The following is a 20,039-nucleotide window of genomic DNA, read 5'->3' on the forward strand; positions in this document are numbered from 1 at the left end:
CAAAGATGAAAATGCAACAGATTGCTCTCAGAATATTCTACAAGCAAATTATACTGCACACTTGAGGCTCACTCTAGGTACACTAATGTGCAGAGATGAGAAAAGGATCATAGGCTTATAGAATCTTAGGATCATAACCTAGGGCTGGAAGGGAATCTCAGAGACAATCTAGTCCAAATCATTATTTTAAGAAAAAAATTATTTTCAATCACATGTAAAAACAATTTTTAATCTTTGTTCTTTTTTTTTTTTTTTACAATTTTGAGCTCCAAATTCTTTCCTACCCTTCCTTGCTCTCCCCCCTCACTGAGAACGCAACCAATTTGATATAGGATGTACTTGTGCAGTCATGCAAAACATATTTCCATATTAGTCATATTGAGAAAGAGAACATAGAAAAAAAACCTCAGGAAAATTAAGAAAGTTTAAAAAATATGTTTTGATCTGCATTTAGACTCCATCAGTTCTTTCTCTGGAGGTGGATAGCATTTTCCATCATAAGTCCTTCAGAATTGCCTTGGAAGATTTTATTGCTAGGAATACCTAAGTCATTCACAATTGACCACTGTACAATATCACTGTTACTGGGTACAATGTTCTGATTCTGCTCACTTCACATTGCATCAGTTCATCCAAGTCTTCCCAGGTTTTTCTGAAATTGACCCTCATCATGTCTTATCAAATCACATTTTACCAACGAAGAAACTGATAGATTAAGTGATTTGCTCAAGGTCACTCAAGTGATAAGTAGCAGATCCAGGATTTGAACTCCTCATAACCAGAGCTTTTTTCATGGGGCCAGTTCTGGTTGGGCAGGTGAAAAAGGCAATTTGGATCTTATTTTGTCATTTATACTAATAAGTTAGTTGAATAAACATGAGAATTAGATATGGTTCCTGGTTTTACAGAAAACAAACACTGACCTCCCTTTCTGCCCCCTCAATTTGATAGGGAATGAGCAGCAGGGGCAGCTAGGTGGCACAGTAGATAGAGCACTGGCCCTGGAATCAGGAGGACCTGAGTTCAAATATGGCCTCAGCTGTGTGACCCTGGGCAAGTCCCCGATAGCCTCAAAAAAGTGAGGGGGCAGAAAATGAGCAGCCAATCAAGACAATGCAACCTACATTCTGCATTGATTAAGAATAATGGCAGTGAAGGTAATGAGGGAAATATGTTATTCCTTTCCAAAGTCAGAGTTGGAAAGACACTGCCTTCTCGAGATCTAAGCTGATACCAATTACTCTTGAAAACATTTCAAAAAAGAAATGAAGACTTACTTGTAGTAAAACTCCCCATCAGAGGCTCAGACTGCCCTTCATCATAGACGGAGGAAATGCTAACAGTATAGTCCGTGAGGGCTGTCAAGCCTTTCAGTGAGTATGTGGAAACACCATCAACTTCAACCTGTAGAAAGTAAAAGTCATAACAGCTACACTTGATACTCTCTAAATACAGGAAACCCAAGCTATTTCATTATAGTCTGTGGCTGACTTGGCTGGCTGACAGCGACATAAATACTGGCCACATTGACATTTCGTCGTGAATATGATCCGTTTATTAGCATATATTTCTGAATTTATATCTGTAAGCATTTCACTAATCAGTTAATCCTCATAACATCCCTACAGATTAGATCTGTGCTATTTCCATTTCGTGGACAGGCAACTAAAGTGAGAGATAAAGTAACATATGCTGACTCCCCAGCTTCTAGGCTTCACTTTTGCCTCCTGAACTCTGCTGTCTCATTAGCCAAGTAATGTCGATCCTAGTCTAATTCCATGAAATTTTTGTAGCTTCCCAGTAGAATCAAGTTCAAAGAAATCTAAGGAATCATTCCGGGCACAGAATCTTATGAGGATGTGGCAAGTGTATGGAGCGCTGGCCCTAAAGTCAGAAAGAGCTAGGTCCAAATCCCTTCTCAGACAAAGCATCACCATTATAATTCTCATCTTCATCTATTTCATCTGGTATGGTCCCTGGCATGCAAGAAGTGCTTAATAAATGCTTGTAGGTGGATTGATTTTGGTAGACTTCAATCAATAAACATTTATTAAGCACCAACCACATGCCCTGCAATGTGCTACGTAGTGGGGAGACAAAAAAGGTAGAGTGCTGGATAGTGGATAGAGTGCTGAACCAGAGTCAAGGAGACTTGAATTGAAATCTGGCCTCAAATACTTACTATCTGTGTGAGACCCTGGTCAACCTATCTCAGCCTCGGTTTCCTTATGTGGAAAATAAGAATAGTAATAGCATCTACCTTCAAGGATTGTTGTTAAGATAGTATGTGATAACCTTTGTACAGCACTTTGCAAACATTAAAGTGCTATATAAATGTTGTTATTATTTACCTCTTCTAAGCCTCAGTTTTCCGATCTGTAAAATGGGGATGATAATAGCACTTACTTCCTCAGGTTGCTGTGAGGGTCAAATGACATAAAGTATGTAAAGTACTCTGCAAACCTTAAAGCACTACATTAATGCGAGTTATTTTTTAAATATTCAAAAGTTCTTCACATCCCCCACAGAGAGCCATCTTTGGAAGCAATACCGATCAGCCACATAAGAGGTGTCAGCAAGGAGGATCTAGCCTTAGGGAAACAAGAGGAGAATCCCAAGAGAAGAAGGATGAAAAATGAAGAGGCTTGGCAGTGGAGATGCTTTGGGGTGATGAGAAGAACAGACCCTATGGAGACAAAATTGGTTCCATGACAAGACATACCTATAAAAGATCCATCCCTGGGTCTCTGGCTGAGTTAGCCTGCCAGATCGTTCCATTATTTGGAGTCAGTCCAGGGGGCCTCTCTACAAGTCTCAGGATTTTTGCCTTTCCCTACATTTCCCTGGCTACTGAAGTGCAATTGTAGGCAGCCTGCCTCCTGGCTAGCTTCTAAGCTGCCTTTGCTACCCGGGCTGAGAGCCACGCTGTATCTAAACCCATCACCCATATGTTAGGTCAGCGATTCCTCTCCTGTTCCTATCTTTTCTGAACATGGGATCATAAAATGAGAAGGGACCACTGCGGTCACCTACACAAGCCCCTCATTTTACAGATGATGAGGCAACTGAGTCACAGGAAGGTAAAGGGAATTTGCCCAAGTCACATAGATAGTCAATGTCAGTGCTGGAATCTGATTCCAAATGACCCAGTACTCCAATCACAAAGGGCATTTTTGGTTATATTTATTAGGGCTGCCATAAAAGTCCTACTTAAATATCTCCTTGTAGCAAGCATTTGGCCTAGGATTCTTGAAGAGTATCTCAGCAAATGTCCTGCTCTGACAGCTTCTACTAAGCTAGAGGGACTTCATTTATCATCCCGGCAACAGACTGACCTTGTTATTATTGGGCCAAACAATGTAAGAATAGACAGGTCAATGTGGTGTAATGGATAGAGCTACAGACCTGGAGTCAGGAGGACCTGAATTCAAATCCGACCTCAAGTACTTATTAGCTGTGTGACCCTGGACACTTACCCCTAAATGCCTAAAAAAAATTTTTTTTAAAAAAGAGGGATAAGTCATTGCTAGATCACTAACCAGAAGCTGATGACTGGCCATACCGACTCATGAAAGAGATGAAAATAAAAAATGGTGCTCAATTCTATGCCCATCCTCTCCCTCTTCTTCTCTCCAAAGGAAGGTAAATTTTGATGGCCACAAGCTGCCCACTTAACTTGGGGTTTACTGGCTAGACTGATTTCTTTCTTTTTCTTTCTTCTTCCTCCCTCCCTCTCTCTCTCTCTCTCTCTCTCTCTCTCTCTCTCTCTCTCTCTCTCTCTCTTTCTCCCTTCCTTCCTTCCTCTTTCTTTCTTTCTTTCTTTCTTTCTTTCTTTCTTTCTTTCTTTCTTTCTTTCTTTCTTTCTTTCTTTCTTTCTTTCCTTCCTTCCTTTCTTCTTTCTTTCTCTCTCTCTTCCTTCCTTCCTTCCTTCCTTCCTTCTTTCTTTCTCTTTCTCTCTCTCTCTCTCTCTCTCTCTCTCTCTCTCTCTTTCTCTCTCTTTCTTTCTTTCTTTCTTTCTTTCTTTCTTTCTTTCTTTCTTTCTTTCTTTCTTTCTTTCTTTCTTCTTTTCTGTCTTTCTTCCCAGTTCACTCTGAAGCTCATAGGTTGAACGACAATAGGTCCTAGCCCAAGCTCCACTTAATGACTGTATTTTAGGCCCTCCTGGCTTAGAATGAATGTCAGGGATAACTGTTTCTCTTTGGAACAGCAACCCTGAGGGTCTTCCCCTCCCAGCTTGATTTTTATGTCTTTTTTTTTTAATTAAAGGAGCCATCCCTTGACTCACTTCTTAAAGAGGCCTATTAACTGAATGGGTGTTACCTCACTCTAAGTGAGTACATGAAAAGGTCTTAGCCTAAAAGGGCCAGGGTCTCCCATTGCATCCTGGGTCATCTCAGGTCATCCAAATGAATATCAGGTCACTGGACCCAGATGGCTCTGGAGGAGAAAGTGAGGCTGATGACCTTGAGCAGCTCTCCCTCACTCAAATCAAAGTCAACCACAAGTCATGTCATCATTTCCCTGATGCCATGGTCCTCTTTGAAAATGAAGGACAAACACAACAACAGTCTCCTTCAAGGTCAGTACCCCACAGTCATACTAAAGAAGAGGGCTAAAGGGGGAGAAATGGGTACTGCAAACACATAGTTGTTAGTCTATCTACAAATATTAATTTAACTATTAACACTTTATTATGAATAACACACATAGTATATAAATATAAATGTACATGTGTATATATGTGTATATACATATACATATGTGTATTATATATATAGATATACATAGAAATATTTGCAAAGCACTTTTTTCACAAGTTAGTTTCTAAAAATAAGTGAGCCCTGTGCAAGGCTATCTACCTGTGATCATTCAGCTAATAATACTAATAGCTAGCATTTACACAGTGCTTCAAGGCAGGCAAAGAGCTTTATGCATACCATGCCCCATTAGACCCTCACAATAACCCTGGAACAGAGGTATTACGATTATCCTCATTTTACAGACAAGGAAACTGAGGTTGAGATAGGTTAATTGACTTGTCCAGGACCATACAGAGAGTATCAAAGGCCAAATCTGAACTCAGGTCTTCCTGATTCTGGGTCCACTGCTCTATCCATGGCGCCACCTACCTGCCCCCTTCTTACTTTGTAATAAGCATCTAAGAAAAGAGGGAGCTTTTTCAATTCTTGCTGTGAAAGTAGAAAACACAATGGCCAGCCTACTGAAAGGACAGCTCCTTAGTTCCCTTCAGAGAGCTGAATAGAAAGGACTGGCAGATTTTATTTAATTGAGTCCTGAAAGGAAATAGAAACATCCTTTCATGGAATGCCTGTTTATCTCTCCTTGTACTGTTCACACGATGTGCATAAGCAGCCTACCATGAGAAAATGCAGTTTATACGTCAATATCTGTGGCAAAGGACCAAGAAGCAGAGGAGTTGTTTGAGAAATCTGACAAGATCTTCCAAATCAAGTCAATATATACTGATCAAACTAATCCAAAGGCGGGTGTAGGGGAATATGGAAAAAATTATGATGGAAAATATAGCTCAGGAATAACAAAAAAGAGGGCAAAGACATGCAGACCACATAGAAATCTCACAGCCAGTACTTGTACTGACTGGCCCACAAAAGGCAGTTGTTAAATTTTCAGTGAACATTCAGTTGCAAGTAGGCAAACACTACAAATAAGGGCTTGATTTATTGATTTGTTGATTGTCTAGACTTAAGATAGTGATGGAGAAAATGTTAATAATGTAGATTAAACTTAATGTGTGCTGGTTGTGCACATTTTTTTCAGAGAGCCAGTTGTTAAACATTTACTTGAACACCTCTACTTACAGCTATAGATGATAAATATTTTCTTCAAGAAGAGAATGGAAGGCATTGCCCAGCATAAGTACCAAACACCTCACACATACAAAATGAAGCTGCCTGTATCTTAATAGACAAAGAATGACCAGTTACTAATGTGGGGGGTCACTTCCAATAATATACATAGCTATCTGTGTACATTCTGACCACTGACTTGTTAGAACAGGGCTGTCCAACATTAGGTTATCTTAGGGCCTCATTAAAATAAAATAAATTATTTGAGGACCGCACCCAGAATAAAAAATACAGTACACTAATAGAAAGTGGGGGAATGTGAGTCATCAATACGACAGGTGAAGCCACGAAGCATGAAAGCAAGCACAAAACAACAAAGTGACAACACAATAGTATAAAGGTAGGTGCATACTGACTAGTCTGCATCGTACAGACAACGCATCCCACAGATCGATTGAAAATTCCATGCAATATGTTCCATCTGTGATACTTCTTAAAAACACCAAAGAAAATTAACATCAATGAGATTATTTATTAGTGATGGAATTAAAGAATCTAATATACATTCCATGCAAATTATTATTTTATTTTTTTGCTTGTGAAAATTAAACCAACTTGTGGGCCGCATAAAATCTCATGCAGCCCACAGGCCATATTTTGGACAGCCCTGTGTTAGAACAAAGATCAAAATCAATGCTAAACTAGAAAATAAAAGTGAGAAGATATGGTGCTTAATTAAAAAACCTTCAATCTGACTTGCTCAAATAAGTTGCTGATGCCAAAAAAAATGGGAGAAGCATAAAAGACTAGCTATTATTGACAGAGATGATAACTATTTTCTGCATAAGTTTAACTGATGTAAATCAATTGCCACATCATGGAAGCCAAAAGAGCCCAGAGATCACCACAGCCTGCAAAGTCTCCAGGTCAATGGGCTTGAATTTAATAATTTTTGGGGAAAGTCTAGAATGAATCATTAAAGAGATGGTTGGCTAACATCTAGAAAAGACATTAGTGATTACAAAGAGCCACCTGGGCTTCATCAAGAGGAGGTCATGCCAAACTAACCCCCAGTTCCTTTTTTTTTGGACAGGATTACAGGATTACTAAACCAACAGATGAGAAGGGGAATGTTGTAGATTGTTTGCTTGGACTTTACCAAAACTTTTGATAAAATATATCATCTTATTTTCCTGGATAAAATGGAGAGATCTGGATCAAAACCAGGGGTTCTTAACCAAAGTCCCTAAAACTTTAAAAAATTATAATAATTTCAGCACTGTAACCCTTTGAATTTTATTTTATCATATAAAGAATTATTCTGAGAAGGAGTTCGTGGGTTTTATCAGACTGCCAAAGAAGGCATATGAGACAAAAAAGGGTAAAGAGCTCCTTAATTAGATGGTAATATAAGCTGTTGAACCTGGTTAGGTTTGTTAATGGTTCAAAGTCAATGTGACAGGAAGACCACAGTGGAGTACTCCAGGGATCTGTTTTTGGCCCTATGTTGCTTAACATCTTTATCAATGACTTTGATAAATACATAGGGAGTATGCTCATTAAATTTACAGATGACGATATCCCAAGAGGCGTAGCTAACACATTGGATGGCAGAGTCAGGATCCAAAAGGATCTTGACAGGCTAGAATATTGAGCTAAATCTAATCAGATGGAATTCAATAGGAATAAATGTAAAAGTCTTGTGTTTGGTTACAAAAAACCAATGTCACAAGTAGGAAAAGAGGAAAAAAACTTTGGGGTTTTAGTGGATTGGAAACTCAGATGAGTCAACAGTGTAATGTGGCAACTAAAAAAAGGTGATGAAATCATATGTTTATCCCACATGTATTCATTTTGTATACGGATATATAGGTAAGAATAAATAGACTATAGCATATGTCACATATAGCGTATGTTGAAGCAGCATGGCATAGTCATGGATAATGAGTCATGGACTCTATTGGACTTGGAGTCAGGAATACACTATTTGGAATCCTACCTTAGACACTCTTCAATTAACCAGTCCGTGTATTAGCTTCCTCATCTGTAAAATGGGGGGAATTGGACTCATTTGGCCTCTATGGTTCCTCCCAGTACTACATCTATGATCTTGTGACTAACAAAGACCTGTGTGTCAGCAGTGACATAAAACAGATGTATGACTGGATAAAGAAGATGGGTCAGTTACCATCTAGTGAGAGTGAGGAATAACAGATGGACATCAGACTCTGAGTTCCATTGGTTTCCATGTAATTTGAAGAGATCTAGAGGATGACTCCTCAGCATGTTTGATGGACATATCTCTTTCAAACCTATAATTCATTTGATTTATAGTATGGGCTCCAACACATGCAGCTCTTACTTATAACACTGAACAGACAATATTATTATACAATTTCAGGATTAAGAAGATTTTATTCCATCCAGAAATAATACATATATATCAATTGTATGGGCCAAGAAATAGTGAAATGCTTTTGGCTTTTAGTTTTTGTTTTATCCTAGTTCTAAGGCTTAGAAGAAGAATTTGGGAAATTGATCCCTATTGGCAACAAAATAATTCATTGTTATGAAGCCATTTTAAGAATATAGTTTGTGACAGAAAAAGTAGGAAACCTAACTTTAAAGGAATTTAGGGAGGAAACACAGATTGAGTCTTTGAACAGCATTCAGAAGGGCTAAATTGCATTCTTATCTATTTTGTGGACGACTTTTAATCCTAGCTAGGTAGCACAGTAGATAGAGCACTGTACCTGGAGTGAGGAAAGACTTGAGTTCAAATCCAGCCCCAGATACTCCCTAGCTGTGTGACTCTGGGCAGTTTATTTAACCTCTCTCTCATACCTTAAAACAGAGATAATAATAGCATCTACTTCCCACAATTGTTGTGAGGATCAAATGTGATAATAAAGAGTTTCATAAATCTTAAGGTGCTATAGAAATGCTATAATTATTATTGTCATTGTTATAACAGGGCTTCAATTTCTCCATATTGCAGTTTGAATAGCAGCATTTAGGTTTAGAAGATGTTTAATTTTTATCATTATGTAGTTTTCTGTTTTGTTACTATAAATTTTTTTATTTATTACTTCATTACTATAAATATTAACTAAATAAATGAAAGTGAGTAATGGTTCATTTGAAGCAGCCCTGAATTAACTAAATATGGTTTCCAAGGGGACAATCCAAATAAATATCTTTCTGTAAATAACATAGAGACTTATTTAAATGAATCTTTTTAAATTTCTCTTTGGTTTTCAATACTAAAAATTTCCACAAGTGCTTAGGGAAAGACTATAAATATACATCAAGAAACTTTTAAAAGACAAGTCTGGATTATCTATTTAGCAGATTAAATAGCAATTTTTAAAGATCCCATATCCATTTCCACATGTTTCCAGCCTGCTTTTAGGGGAAAACTACTGCCCAGCAGGCATGCACTCTCAAAATGGAAAAATGTATCAATATTACTTTAAGCAAAAAATAATTACTTTTTAAGGTACATCTGCCCACCAAGATATAATTCCAAAGCCAAGTAAAACCATATTTATCCAGATATTAGTTATATAGAAAACTTGATTATGCCAAACATCGCTAAGAATAAGAATATAAACAAAAAATAATTTAATGGTCAAAAGATTTTACAAAGGTCAGAATGAATTTAATTTACAGGAGACTCTTAATTCTAACCCTAACTCAGAGCTTATTTATTCTTACTTTACAAATAGTTATAAACTTTGGTTATCTTGTTGCAAACCATGGCATGTTAGAAGCAGCAGGTACAAGAGACAGTTGAAGCAACAAGAATCCATAGCAGAAATTCCAAAAGTGATGAAGGAGAAAAAAAAACATGAAAAGTAAATACTTGAACTTAGAAAGCATAGTGATCTAGAATTGTTTAGGGTAAGACTTTTGTTTTGTCACTAAACTTCAATGACTCTGGGAGAAAAGGTGAGGCTGACAACTTTGTGCAACTCTGCTTTACTTAAATCCAATTCACTTGCAAGTCAAGGCATCATACTATGATGTCATTGGTCCTCTTCTAAATGAAGACCCAACAGCGAGAGTAGGAACATATGCTATTAAAGTAGTCAGAAGTCTATATAACAAATTTTAGAAAGATTTGCCTCCAAAATGGTTAACATTTAATTTTTTTTGTAATTTAAGGGGTACATTTTAGCTATCTGGAAAGTTAATAATGCTATATAAATGAATGAATACCCCATTATTTACTGTTTGGCATTAACTCTGTTACTGTATCTAGTTAGCTCAGGAAATTGAATATCCTATTTAGAAACAGTTTCTTTAAGGTGGTTTTCTAGGCAGTGCCAAATAAGCTGAATATTTAATACATTTTTCCTAAAACCATCATTGAAGTAACTGCACACTACAAGGACTGTGTGAGAAGTGCTTGTTTGAGTTTTATTATAAAGGGGGAAATCAAGTCTATAAGCAAAAAGAAAGGAAAACAATCAAGATCACCTTTGTCTTCCTGTTTAACTTATCTGCCTGAACTAGGACTGACAAGAGGAAAATCTGGTATCCATCCTGTTTTTAAAAGAATTCATCTTCAAACACATTTAGTAAGCAGCAAGTTGATTTACAAAGAGGAAGTGTTGTTGGTGTATTGGGGGAAAAATTGGACTTTAAATTGGGTGAAAATTGGGTACAAATCCCATGTCCCATACTTACTAGATATATGCCTATAGACAAGTCACAACTTCTCCACTGTAAAAAGGGCAATGCAATACCTTAAGTGCTAAACCTCACATTAGGACCAAATGAGATAATATATGAAAAGTGCTTTGCAAACCATAAAGTTCTGTGTAAACATTAGTTCATTAAAATCATTATTAATAATTGATCACATGTGTAACACTGTGCTAGCTACTAGGCGACACGCAAAGTTTTGGGAAAAAACACTCCTGTAATTTATCCTGTACATAATTATATATAGTTGGATGCATGTTATCTTCCCCAATAGAGTGTAAGCTCCTTGAAAGCAGGAACTGTTTTTTCGCCCTTTTTTCACATCCCCAGACTGACATAGAGGAGGCACTTAATAAATGCTTGTTGCCTGATTGATTTATTATAATTCTAAGGGGATAAGGTTCTATAAATAACTAATCAACAAATATTTATTGAGTGCATACTATGTGCCAAATAATATATCCATCTTCCGCAGTAATTAAGAATAGAGTTAGTTTCTATTCTATAGTATTTCTTGTCACACCTGACTTGAATCCCTCATTCTGCAATCTGAACGTCTCTCTGTGGATTCTTTTAGATTTAGTCCTGTCCAGGATAAGGGGTATATTTTACATGAGTTTAAACTCTAATGAGAACATGAAAATAAAGTCATTTCAAAGCTGCCATCATCATTCCACAGCTCACCTCGTTGGTTTCAGTTCCACTATCCTTGGAATATGAAATGAGGTAACTGTTGACATTTTTTGAAACAGGATCCCATGTTATTCGAGCACTGTTTGCACCAATATTAGAAATTCTCAGATTTCTTGGTGGACTTAGAGGCACTTTGGAGTAAATAGAAGAGGAGAAAAAATGTTAAAAACAGACAAACAAACAAAAGCTCAATACATTAAAAAAAGAATAAGGAACAAGCCTTACTTCCAAAAGCTTCTTTTACTTACAGATAAAAAGTAACCATTTGAATTATTATTTAATATTATTGGCCCCCAGGAGTGGCTGGCATGTTAATGAAATGTTAAAAAAATTCAAAATCTGTATTAAAAAAAACAAAACTGGAACCTACCTTAGAGGGGATTATTAATAGTAATAAATCATGCATGTTTAAAATAAAAAGGCTTTTGACAAGGAAATGTGGCTTTTCCATTTCCATTTTGTAGGTGATGGATGCTCATGTTTCCTGAAATTCTTGTCTGTCAGCAACAATGCTGGCTTTATTCTGATGTTCAAACCTTACATCTTGAAGAACCTTTTTTTTAAATCATTGTCATATGTTCCCTTAGATAATAGAGACATCTGTAACATGAAATAGTAACCTTTGACTGTGAATCCTAATTGTGCTATATATTCTTCTCTGGACTCTACTCATGACTGTCCACATAGGCACCTCCTCCCTCCAGCTTCCTATGTATTGTTTCCCCCCTTTAGATTATATGCTCCCTAAGGGCAAGGAATGTTTTTCTTTCTGCCTATATTTGGATTGCTACCACTTAGCATTGTACCTGGCACATAGGTGTTGTTCATCCTTCCTTCTCGAAGAAGACCAATGCCATCACGAGGGTGATGTCTTGACTTAAAGCTTGGTGACTTGACTATATATATCAACATCTGGACTACTGTGTTCTGGCTACCCCACCTCAAAAAAAAGTAATGGAGCTGGAATATATCCAGAGAACTTTAGATCAAGGGCTTTCAGAGGACTTAGTAATTTTAAAAAAATAGCAGGCACCTAGCTGGCATAGTGGATTGAACACTGGAAATGCAATCGGGATAGACTTGAGTTTTAACCTTGCTTCAAACATTTAGCAGCTGTGTGACTCTAGACGAGTCACTCAGCCCCAGTTTCCTCAATGGTAATACATAATAAAAATATTTACCTTCTGGGATTGTTCTAAGTATCCAATAAATGACATATATAAACACTTTTCAAGTCTTAAAGTGCTATATAAAGGTTAGCTTTTATTATTAGTTATAAGAAGACAGGCTAAAATAAGTAATGGAAGAATGTTTAGACACATTCTACTTGGCCCAGCAAGAACTCGGATGAATGAATGAAAATTATAAGTATTTTGGCTCAGTAAAAGAAAAAAACTTCCTTAACAATTGGAGCCATCCCAAAATGGAATAAACCGTCTTTCAAGCAATGAATTCACTGTCTTGAGGAAAAGTTTTGAGGTGATTCATACTTCAGATACGGGCAGAAAGAGATGACTTTTAAAATACTTTTCAATTATATGATCCTGTAAATCTATGAAGATAGTGAGGAACGTGATCATAGTAAGGAACATATGGTCAAACCAAATAGATATCAGAACTTGAGAAAACAATTTGAAACTTGAAGAAAGCTATTTGTAGGTTAAAAAAAGGGATTATATTCTATATTGTTTGGAGTCTATATATCCTTATCTTCTCCTAAATGTTTGTTGATTGACTGACTAATAACCTATTAATGGAGGGAAAACTATTACAGATCTAACAATACCTGGGGTAAGTTTGCAGGGCTGTGATTACCCATAACTATGAAATGACTCATCAATAAAGGATTAATCTCTGAATTAAAACTTTATCTAAGTCCTTCTTGAATCTTTGTTAGTTACTTTTGGTGCCACCTCTTAGGAAAATGAAAGCTGATATTGTATTACAGGACTTAGAGTTGAAAAAGTTCTTAGAGATCACCCAATCCATCTCCCTCATTCTACAGATGAAGAAACTGAGGTTCAAAGAGATTTAGTGACTTGTCCAAGGTCACATAGGCAGAATATATAGCAGAGCCTGAGTGAGAAACCAGTTCTCTATATACCATACCATGTTTCCAGATTTTTCATGCATGTCAAGCCTGGCATCCCACAAAGTATTTCATGTCATTACCAAAAAATATAGCCAATGGGTCTATTCGAATAGCAACTAACAATCAAATGCATAACCTTCTGAGATGCTATCAGGTAAAGAAGCATTAGGACTGATTAGATGAGACTGATCTGTAATCTTCCGTAAAATGAAGGGATTGGAGTTAATAGCCTTGGAGGTCTCTTCTAGGGTCCCTCTGATCCAGAGTTCCTTGCAACTACTCATGACATTGATAAGACATATGTAGAAGAGTATATCAAGACATGGAGATCAAGTTTTTTTTAAAAGAACTATTAAGACTCATGGTATAACAAAAAGCCCAAAGGCAACCCTTGAATAAGAAGGATAATTTAAATACTCATTTCTAGTTTAAGAGTTTGAGTTATTATTTTGAGGTATCTAGGGTGGCACAATGGATGGAGTATTGGACTGGGAATGAGGAAGACGACTTCAGAAATAGCCTCAGATACTTACTATCTCTGGTTACCTTAGTTTTCTCACTTTACAAATAGGGATAATAACACGTACCTCCCAAAGTTGCTGTGAGGATAAAGTGAGATAATATCTGTAAGCTGAAATATGACACAGCCTTTAGTTGTCCTAGCTTGTAAAACTCAGCAAACCATTTACAGAAATGGCTTTAAAAACACATAAGTATGTTGGGATAGAATGACCTGCCATATATCTTATTTATGGTCAAATTAAATCCCTTAGGGCTTCTCATGATTTCTGATCTGGTAGCCTTTTCTGTTTTGTTTTTTCTTATCTTCTACTCCTGTTCCCCTGTGATGCCTCAGTGAGGCAGGGATAAGACCCTAGGTTCCAAAGACCATGACAGTAGAATACCAGTTAGAAAAAAATAGGCCTGATTTATATTAGAAGAACATATGGTTGTAGATTCAGAGCTGGAAGGAGCCTTAAAGGTTATCTGGTCCAAACCTTTCATTTTACAAATGAGGAAACTGAGGCCCAAAAAGTTCAAGTATCTTGCCTGTGATTATACTAGTGATAAGTGGAAGAGCCAGGATTTAAATCCTCGTCTTTTGATTCTGTATCCAGCATTCTGTCCACTGCATTTCTTTCTTTTGCTTTCCCGAGTTCCTCGATACGAATCACAATATCCTCTAAGACAGAACTGTGTTTCAATCAGTATTGATGATAGAAGATATTGAATTTCCTTCCATCGGTACTGAAAGTTTAGTTTGTGAATTTGCATTAGACCTAGTGAATTCCTAGTGAGTCAAGTAAACAAGCAGGTTATCATCAAGCAATTATAATCATGTTAATAATGGTCATTTATAGTAAGCAAGTGCTTGCTCTGGGCCAAGTATTATGCTAAGCATCCTGAATACAAAGAAAGGCCAAAAACATAGTAACAATGACAACAAAAATCCCCACAACAAAACCTCACTCCCTGATTTCAAGCTTATAGTCGAATGGGGGAGATGTCATGCAAACAACTATGTACAAACAAGCTATATATGGCATAAATCAACAGAGGAAAAGCCCTAACATTAAGGGAGATCTGAAAAGGCTTCCTGTAAAAGATGAAATTTTAGGTGAGACTCGAAGGAAGCTGGGAGGCAGAGATAAGGGAGATGGCTCCTGGAATGGGGGTCAGTCAGTGAAAATGCTTTGAGTTGGGAGATGGAGAGTCATGTATGAGGAATAGCAAGGGTGCCAGAGTTACAGGGAAGGAGCTCCCTCCACTAAGGCAGTTAGTCAATGGCCCTGCACCAAATGAGATACTTAGAGATTATATGACTCATTGAGAGTCAAACAATCAGTATGTGTTTGAGGATGCAAAGCAAGTCTTTCTTCCTTGGAGGATAGCTCCCTAGCAACCACACCATGCTGACTATCCCTCTGTAAAAGTTACTTCAACAATACAGCAAGCTGGGTTTGAATGGGTTTGCTATTTACCCTTCTCATCAGCCCAATATAGATGGCATTAGATTGTGAACTCCCCATTAGATTATGAACTTCTTGAGGGCAGGGATTGTCTTTTGCTTCTTCTTGTATCTCCACTTCTTAGCAAAGTGCCTGGCATGCAGTAGGCATTGACTGACTAACTGATGAGTTCCCTTTACTTAACTAGACGGACCTTGGGCAACAGACACATGGAGTTCATTGTCATGGATTTCCGTACTCTCTTTCCAGCTTAGGAGAACCTGCCAGAACTTAAGTTACACTAGCTTAGCCTTCAAAAACCCAGGGTCACTTTCCTGCCATGATGAAGGATCACAGGTTAATGTTAATGTTGGGAAAAGAGCAAATAAATAAATAACATATAAATAAAATAAAAGCACACAACTAAATAAATGGCAACCTTTTGGATAAATCCTGTTCTGCAACAAAATGTTTACTCCTCACAACATATACAGTTTTTTATAAGATCACCAGGTTAGCCAAAAATCTTTAATTAATCAATATTTCACCATTCCAAGAAGGAGTGATAATAATCATCGCTCAAGAATTTGAAGGAACCTCAGAAGACCTCTAGTCCAACCCTATCATTTTACAGAAGAGGAAACTGGGGTCCAGGGAGAATAAGGCACTTGCTAATGATAATATTATTATTAATAATAAAATGAACATCTCTATAGCCCTTAATATGTGCCAGGCAGGCAGCTAGGTGGTGCAGTGGGTAGAGCACTGGGCTTGGAATCAGGAAGATTCATCTTCCTGAGTTCAAATCCAGCCTCAGACACTCACTAGCTGTGTGACTCTGGACAAGTCACTTAACCCTGTTTACCTCAGTTTCCTCACCTATAAAATGAGCTGGAGAAGGAAATAGCAAATCACTCCATTATCTTAGCCAAGAAAATTCCAAATGGGGTCACAAAGAGTTGGACACGACTGAAAAACACTGAACAACAAAACAAAAATGTGCTAGACACTGTGCTGTTTTATAATTATTATGTCATTTGATCCTCATAACAACCCTGAGAGGTGGGTGCTATTATGATCTCCATTTTACAGATGAGGAAACTGAGGCAGAGGTTTAGTAGCTTGCCCCAGGTCATGCACCTTATTAAGTGTCTGAAGCTGGATCTGAACTGAGGTCTTCCTGATTCCAGGCCTGGCTCTGTAGCCACTGCCCCACCTAGATAATGAACTCAGGCATGAAGGATGAGGGAATAAATAAACTTTAGTATCAACCTACAAAACCAGGGACCAACAACTTGAACATTTTTCCTGGTTTAACATTTAGATTTAGGTAAGTACCTTAAGGATTTTATAGCTATCCATCTAGAGAAACATAGCTATTAAATCAGGCTTGGATATTTCTAATTACCCTTCATTGCCACTCTATGATCCAGCTACACTGGCTGACTTATAACCGCTCATATCTCCCACCTCCATGTGTTTCCCTGGTTTTCTCCCCTGCCTAGAATGCTCTGCCCACCCACCTCCATTTCTTAGCTTCTCTGGCTTCCTTTTAGATTCGCTTCAAATCCCAAATTCTACAGGAGGATTCCCTCACTTCCTCCTGCTTCCAGGGCCTTCCTCTTTCTGGTTATCTTTATCTCTTCGTTCTATATCTTTTACATACCTAATTAATTACATGTTGTTTTCCCTGCTAGACGGTAAGCTTTTTGAGGGGAGGAACCATTTTTCACTTTTCATACATCTCCAGTGCTTAGTACGGTACCAGGCACATAGTAAGCATTTAAATGCTTGTTGACTGCCTACAAGAAGCAATCTTATTTCCTCTCAGATAAAGTACACATCACATTTAATAAACTCTAAGGAATATTAACATTTGCAAACCTGATGCTATGTATTTCAATAAGAAATACCAGCAGCATTCAGGCATTTATTTGGGATGTTAGTGCAACATTTGATCTCTGTGAATGTGTTACATACATGTCATGTCCTGCCCTGTAACAGGATCACTTGCTTCCTCTCCAAACATGGCATATACCGTCACCGTGTATTCAGTATTTGGCAACAATCCTTTTAGTTGAATATCTGTGAGGGTCTCCCCAATTTTCATCTGAAAAGAACACATTGTGATTAGCTCATATGCCACCTTCCATTATGAATGGCTGGAAACATGCAATGGAAAAACCAAGAGTGGCCTTTTGATAAATTTGCAATTCATTTGGTAATTTTTCAATTTTACACAAGATGGGGGTAGGAGGAAAATTGGAGAAATAACAGGGCCAGAATGAAGCATAAGCCATGTGGTCCCATAAATAGTGTGGGTGGACAAGCAAAGGCTCTGGCCAAGTGGACTGAAGGAGGCCATCACAAGTATATTTTTCACCATTCTGCTAATGCATTGTTTCTCTTAAACCACCTCTGGAAGGGACTTGGCTCAGCTAGCTGGTCATGTTGTCATACTTGACTCTGAAGCAAGAAGCATCCCAACTAAATGGATCTGAGGTTCTTTAGAATGTGCACAAGACACCAAAACAGAAAGAACCCTTTAGGTCCTCAGTGTCATGAAATTATCTGGGGTGGGGGGAGCAAAGACCCAATCATCGGGTGACACTCATCAACATGCCTAGTTTCAGAACAAGCCATGAGATGGAGTAAAAGCAGAAAGTCTCCCAAATGCACTGGCAGCCAGTCAATTGTACCATTTCTAAGTTATTTTTCTCTTTTTCCTGCCCAGGAATTCATGTGACAATGAAATCCAAATTGGAAGCAAACAACCAGAACTGAGGACATAGTGTTACCCATATACTCCTGACCTTTCAAGCCCAAAACTTTCAGCAGCCAAGCTTAGGATCAGACACAGAGACTTTTTGAGGGATGCAAGACCAAGGATGAGACAATAAGGGCAGCACCCACTTGGAAAGCTGGCTTTAGGAGTCACATCTCCCAAGGCAGACTCTTAGTTCTCTCTTTGGATCCTAGGACTCTTACCTTTACATACAAAAAACAAGTGGTTTCTAAAGAATAAGGCCTCTCAAAATGTGACTTTGAAACTCAGGGCTTCAAGGATTAGATGCCAAGGGCGTTACCTCTTTTTCATCCCCGGCCAGGCCTTCGGTGAGAGGAGCGTAGAGGATCATGTATCCTGATGCACCAGGCACCGCATTCCATCTGGCCCTCAGACTGTTCTCAGTCACGTCATACAGTTCAAGATCCGATGCCATGGGCAAAGCAACTACAGTGGAAATTGGAAGACTTTGGGGTTATGTAGAAATGTAATCCTCCTTTAATTAAGTAGTGGTGTGACCGCTTTTGCATGATTTTTCATTTAGTTAAAGTAAACAACCTTTTTTTCCTCCAATTTATTTCCTTTTCTAACTCTGAACATTGATGATTTCGATCTGCCTGCTGTACACTTCTTTTTTTCCACAATTATCACAAGCTCCTCAAGGGCAGATACCACATCTTGTACTCCTATACCATCAACCCTCCGAACACAGAGCTGACTCATTTCTCTCATACTTTGATCTGTGATCTTGTTGGCATGAATACTCTATTCCCAAGGCAATACAATTCAATGCAATCAGTCAGCATTTATTGAACACCTACTTATGCCAAACATCATGCTAGGTTCTGGTGATATAAAGACAAAAATGAAGCAGTCCTTGCCCTCAAGGAGCTTATCAAGGGAGAAAACATGTACACAAAAAGTATGTGCAAAATTGATAGGAGTTCATCTGGGGAGGAAAACAATAACACTTATAGGATCAGGAAAAGCCGAGAGAGAGAGAGAGAGAGAGAGAGAGAGAGAGAGAGAGAGAGAGCGAGCTTTGAAGGAAACAAAGGACAATAACAATGTTTAATTCATGCATTCAGGTTTGTAAAGCACTTTAACCCACTCAATCTCCAGTGCCCTGTAAGGCAGGTCCTATTATTATCCCAGTTTTACATAGAGACTAGAGATTATTCTAAGAGATGGAGATGAGGTTAGTGCATATTCTGGCATGGGGGTAAGGGGGAGAGGGCATCCTTTGTAAAGGCATAGAAATGACCACACTCTCTGGACACTTGTCAGCTTAACAATATCCTTTTTTTTAAACCTCTGTACCATTTATTTGAGGTAAGACTCAGCTTTTTGGCTACTTTCATGAGTACTTTTCATGAGTCCTCCATGTTACCCCCAAAGAAGCTGAAATAGTTTTCACGTTAAAATGGAATAAAAAGTAAATCTCTCACGAACAAAAGAGATGAACCAATATCTACAGGAAACAGAAGCAGAAGATGCTTCCAAGCACTGCTCTTTAGTAGATATTGTCCACTTAAAATTGACCATTGTCATCAAGGCCAGAGTGTGGGAGGTGTCCAGTTTAAGGGATTACAGAGAAATCAGGTGGCTTCCATTCATTCATAAAAATATCCTTCTTAAAGACCTTGGCAGAGGCGGCTAAGTGGTGCACAGACTGCTGCTCCTGGAGGTGGGAAGATCCAAGTTCAAATCTTGCCTTAGATGCTTAATAGCTAGGCAGGGCTCTTAACTAGGCATGTCCTCAGTTTACTCCCCTGTACTATGGAGATAATAATTGTTCCTACCTTCATTAGAGAGCTGTATCTATGATTAATATATATGTTAATACATTAACACTAATTAATATATATGTATAATTAATATGTATGTATAGTTAAATAGATACATATACATGGGAGCATGTGTATATACATATATGTATGTATATATAAAATACCAAAATGTGCTTGTTATATATATCACTA

The 20,039-nt window shown here is 37.9% G+C and overlaps 1 protein-coding gene across 2 annotated transcripts in view; it reads right to left on the reverse strand.

The window, feature by feature from the left end:
* COL14A1 (collagen type XIV alpha 1 chain) overlaps positions 1-20,039 on the reverse strand; it is a 254,847-nt gene that overhangs the window by 144,981 nt on the left and 89,827 nt on the right. For both annotated transcript variants that reach the window (XM_036760560.1, XM_036760567.1), the window contains exons 12-15: positions 18,359-18,504; positions 17,253-17,382; positions 11,223-11,362; positions 1,278-1,404 (exon numbers count right to left, since the gene is read on the reverse strand). In XM_036760560.1, coding sequence (XP_036616455.1) covers positions 1,278-1,404; positions 11,223-11,362; positions 17,253-17,382; positions 18,359-18,504 — 543 coding nt within the window. The remainder of the gene's footprint in view (positions 1-1,277; positions 1,405-11,222; positions 11,363-17,252; positions 17,383-18,358; positions 18,505-20,039) is intronic.

The sequence above is a fragment of the Trichosurus vulpecula genome, chromosome 1 (assembly GCF_011100635.1).
Source record: "Trichosurus vulpecula isolate mTriVul1 chromosome 1, mTriVul1.pri, whole genome shotgun sequence".
Taxonomy (NCBI): domain Eukaryota; kingdom Metazoa; phylum Chordata; class Mammalia; order Diprotodontia; family Phalangeridae; genus Trichosurus; species Trichosurus vulpecula.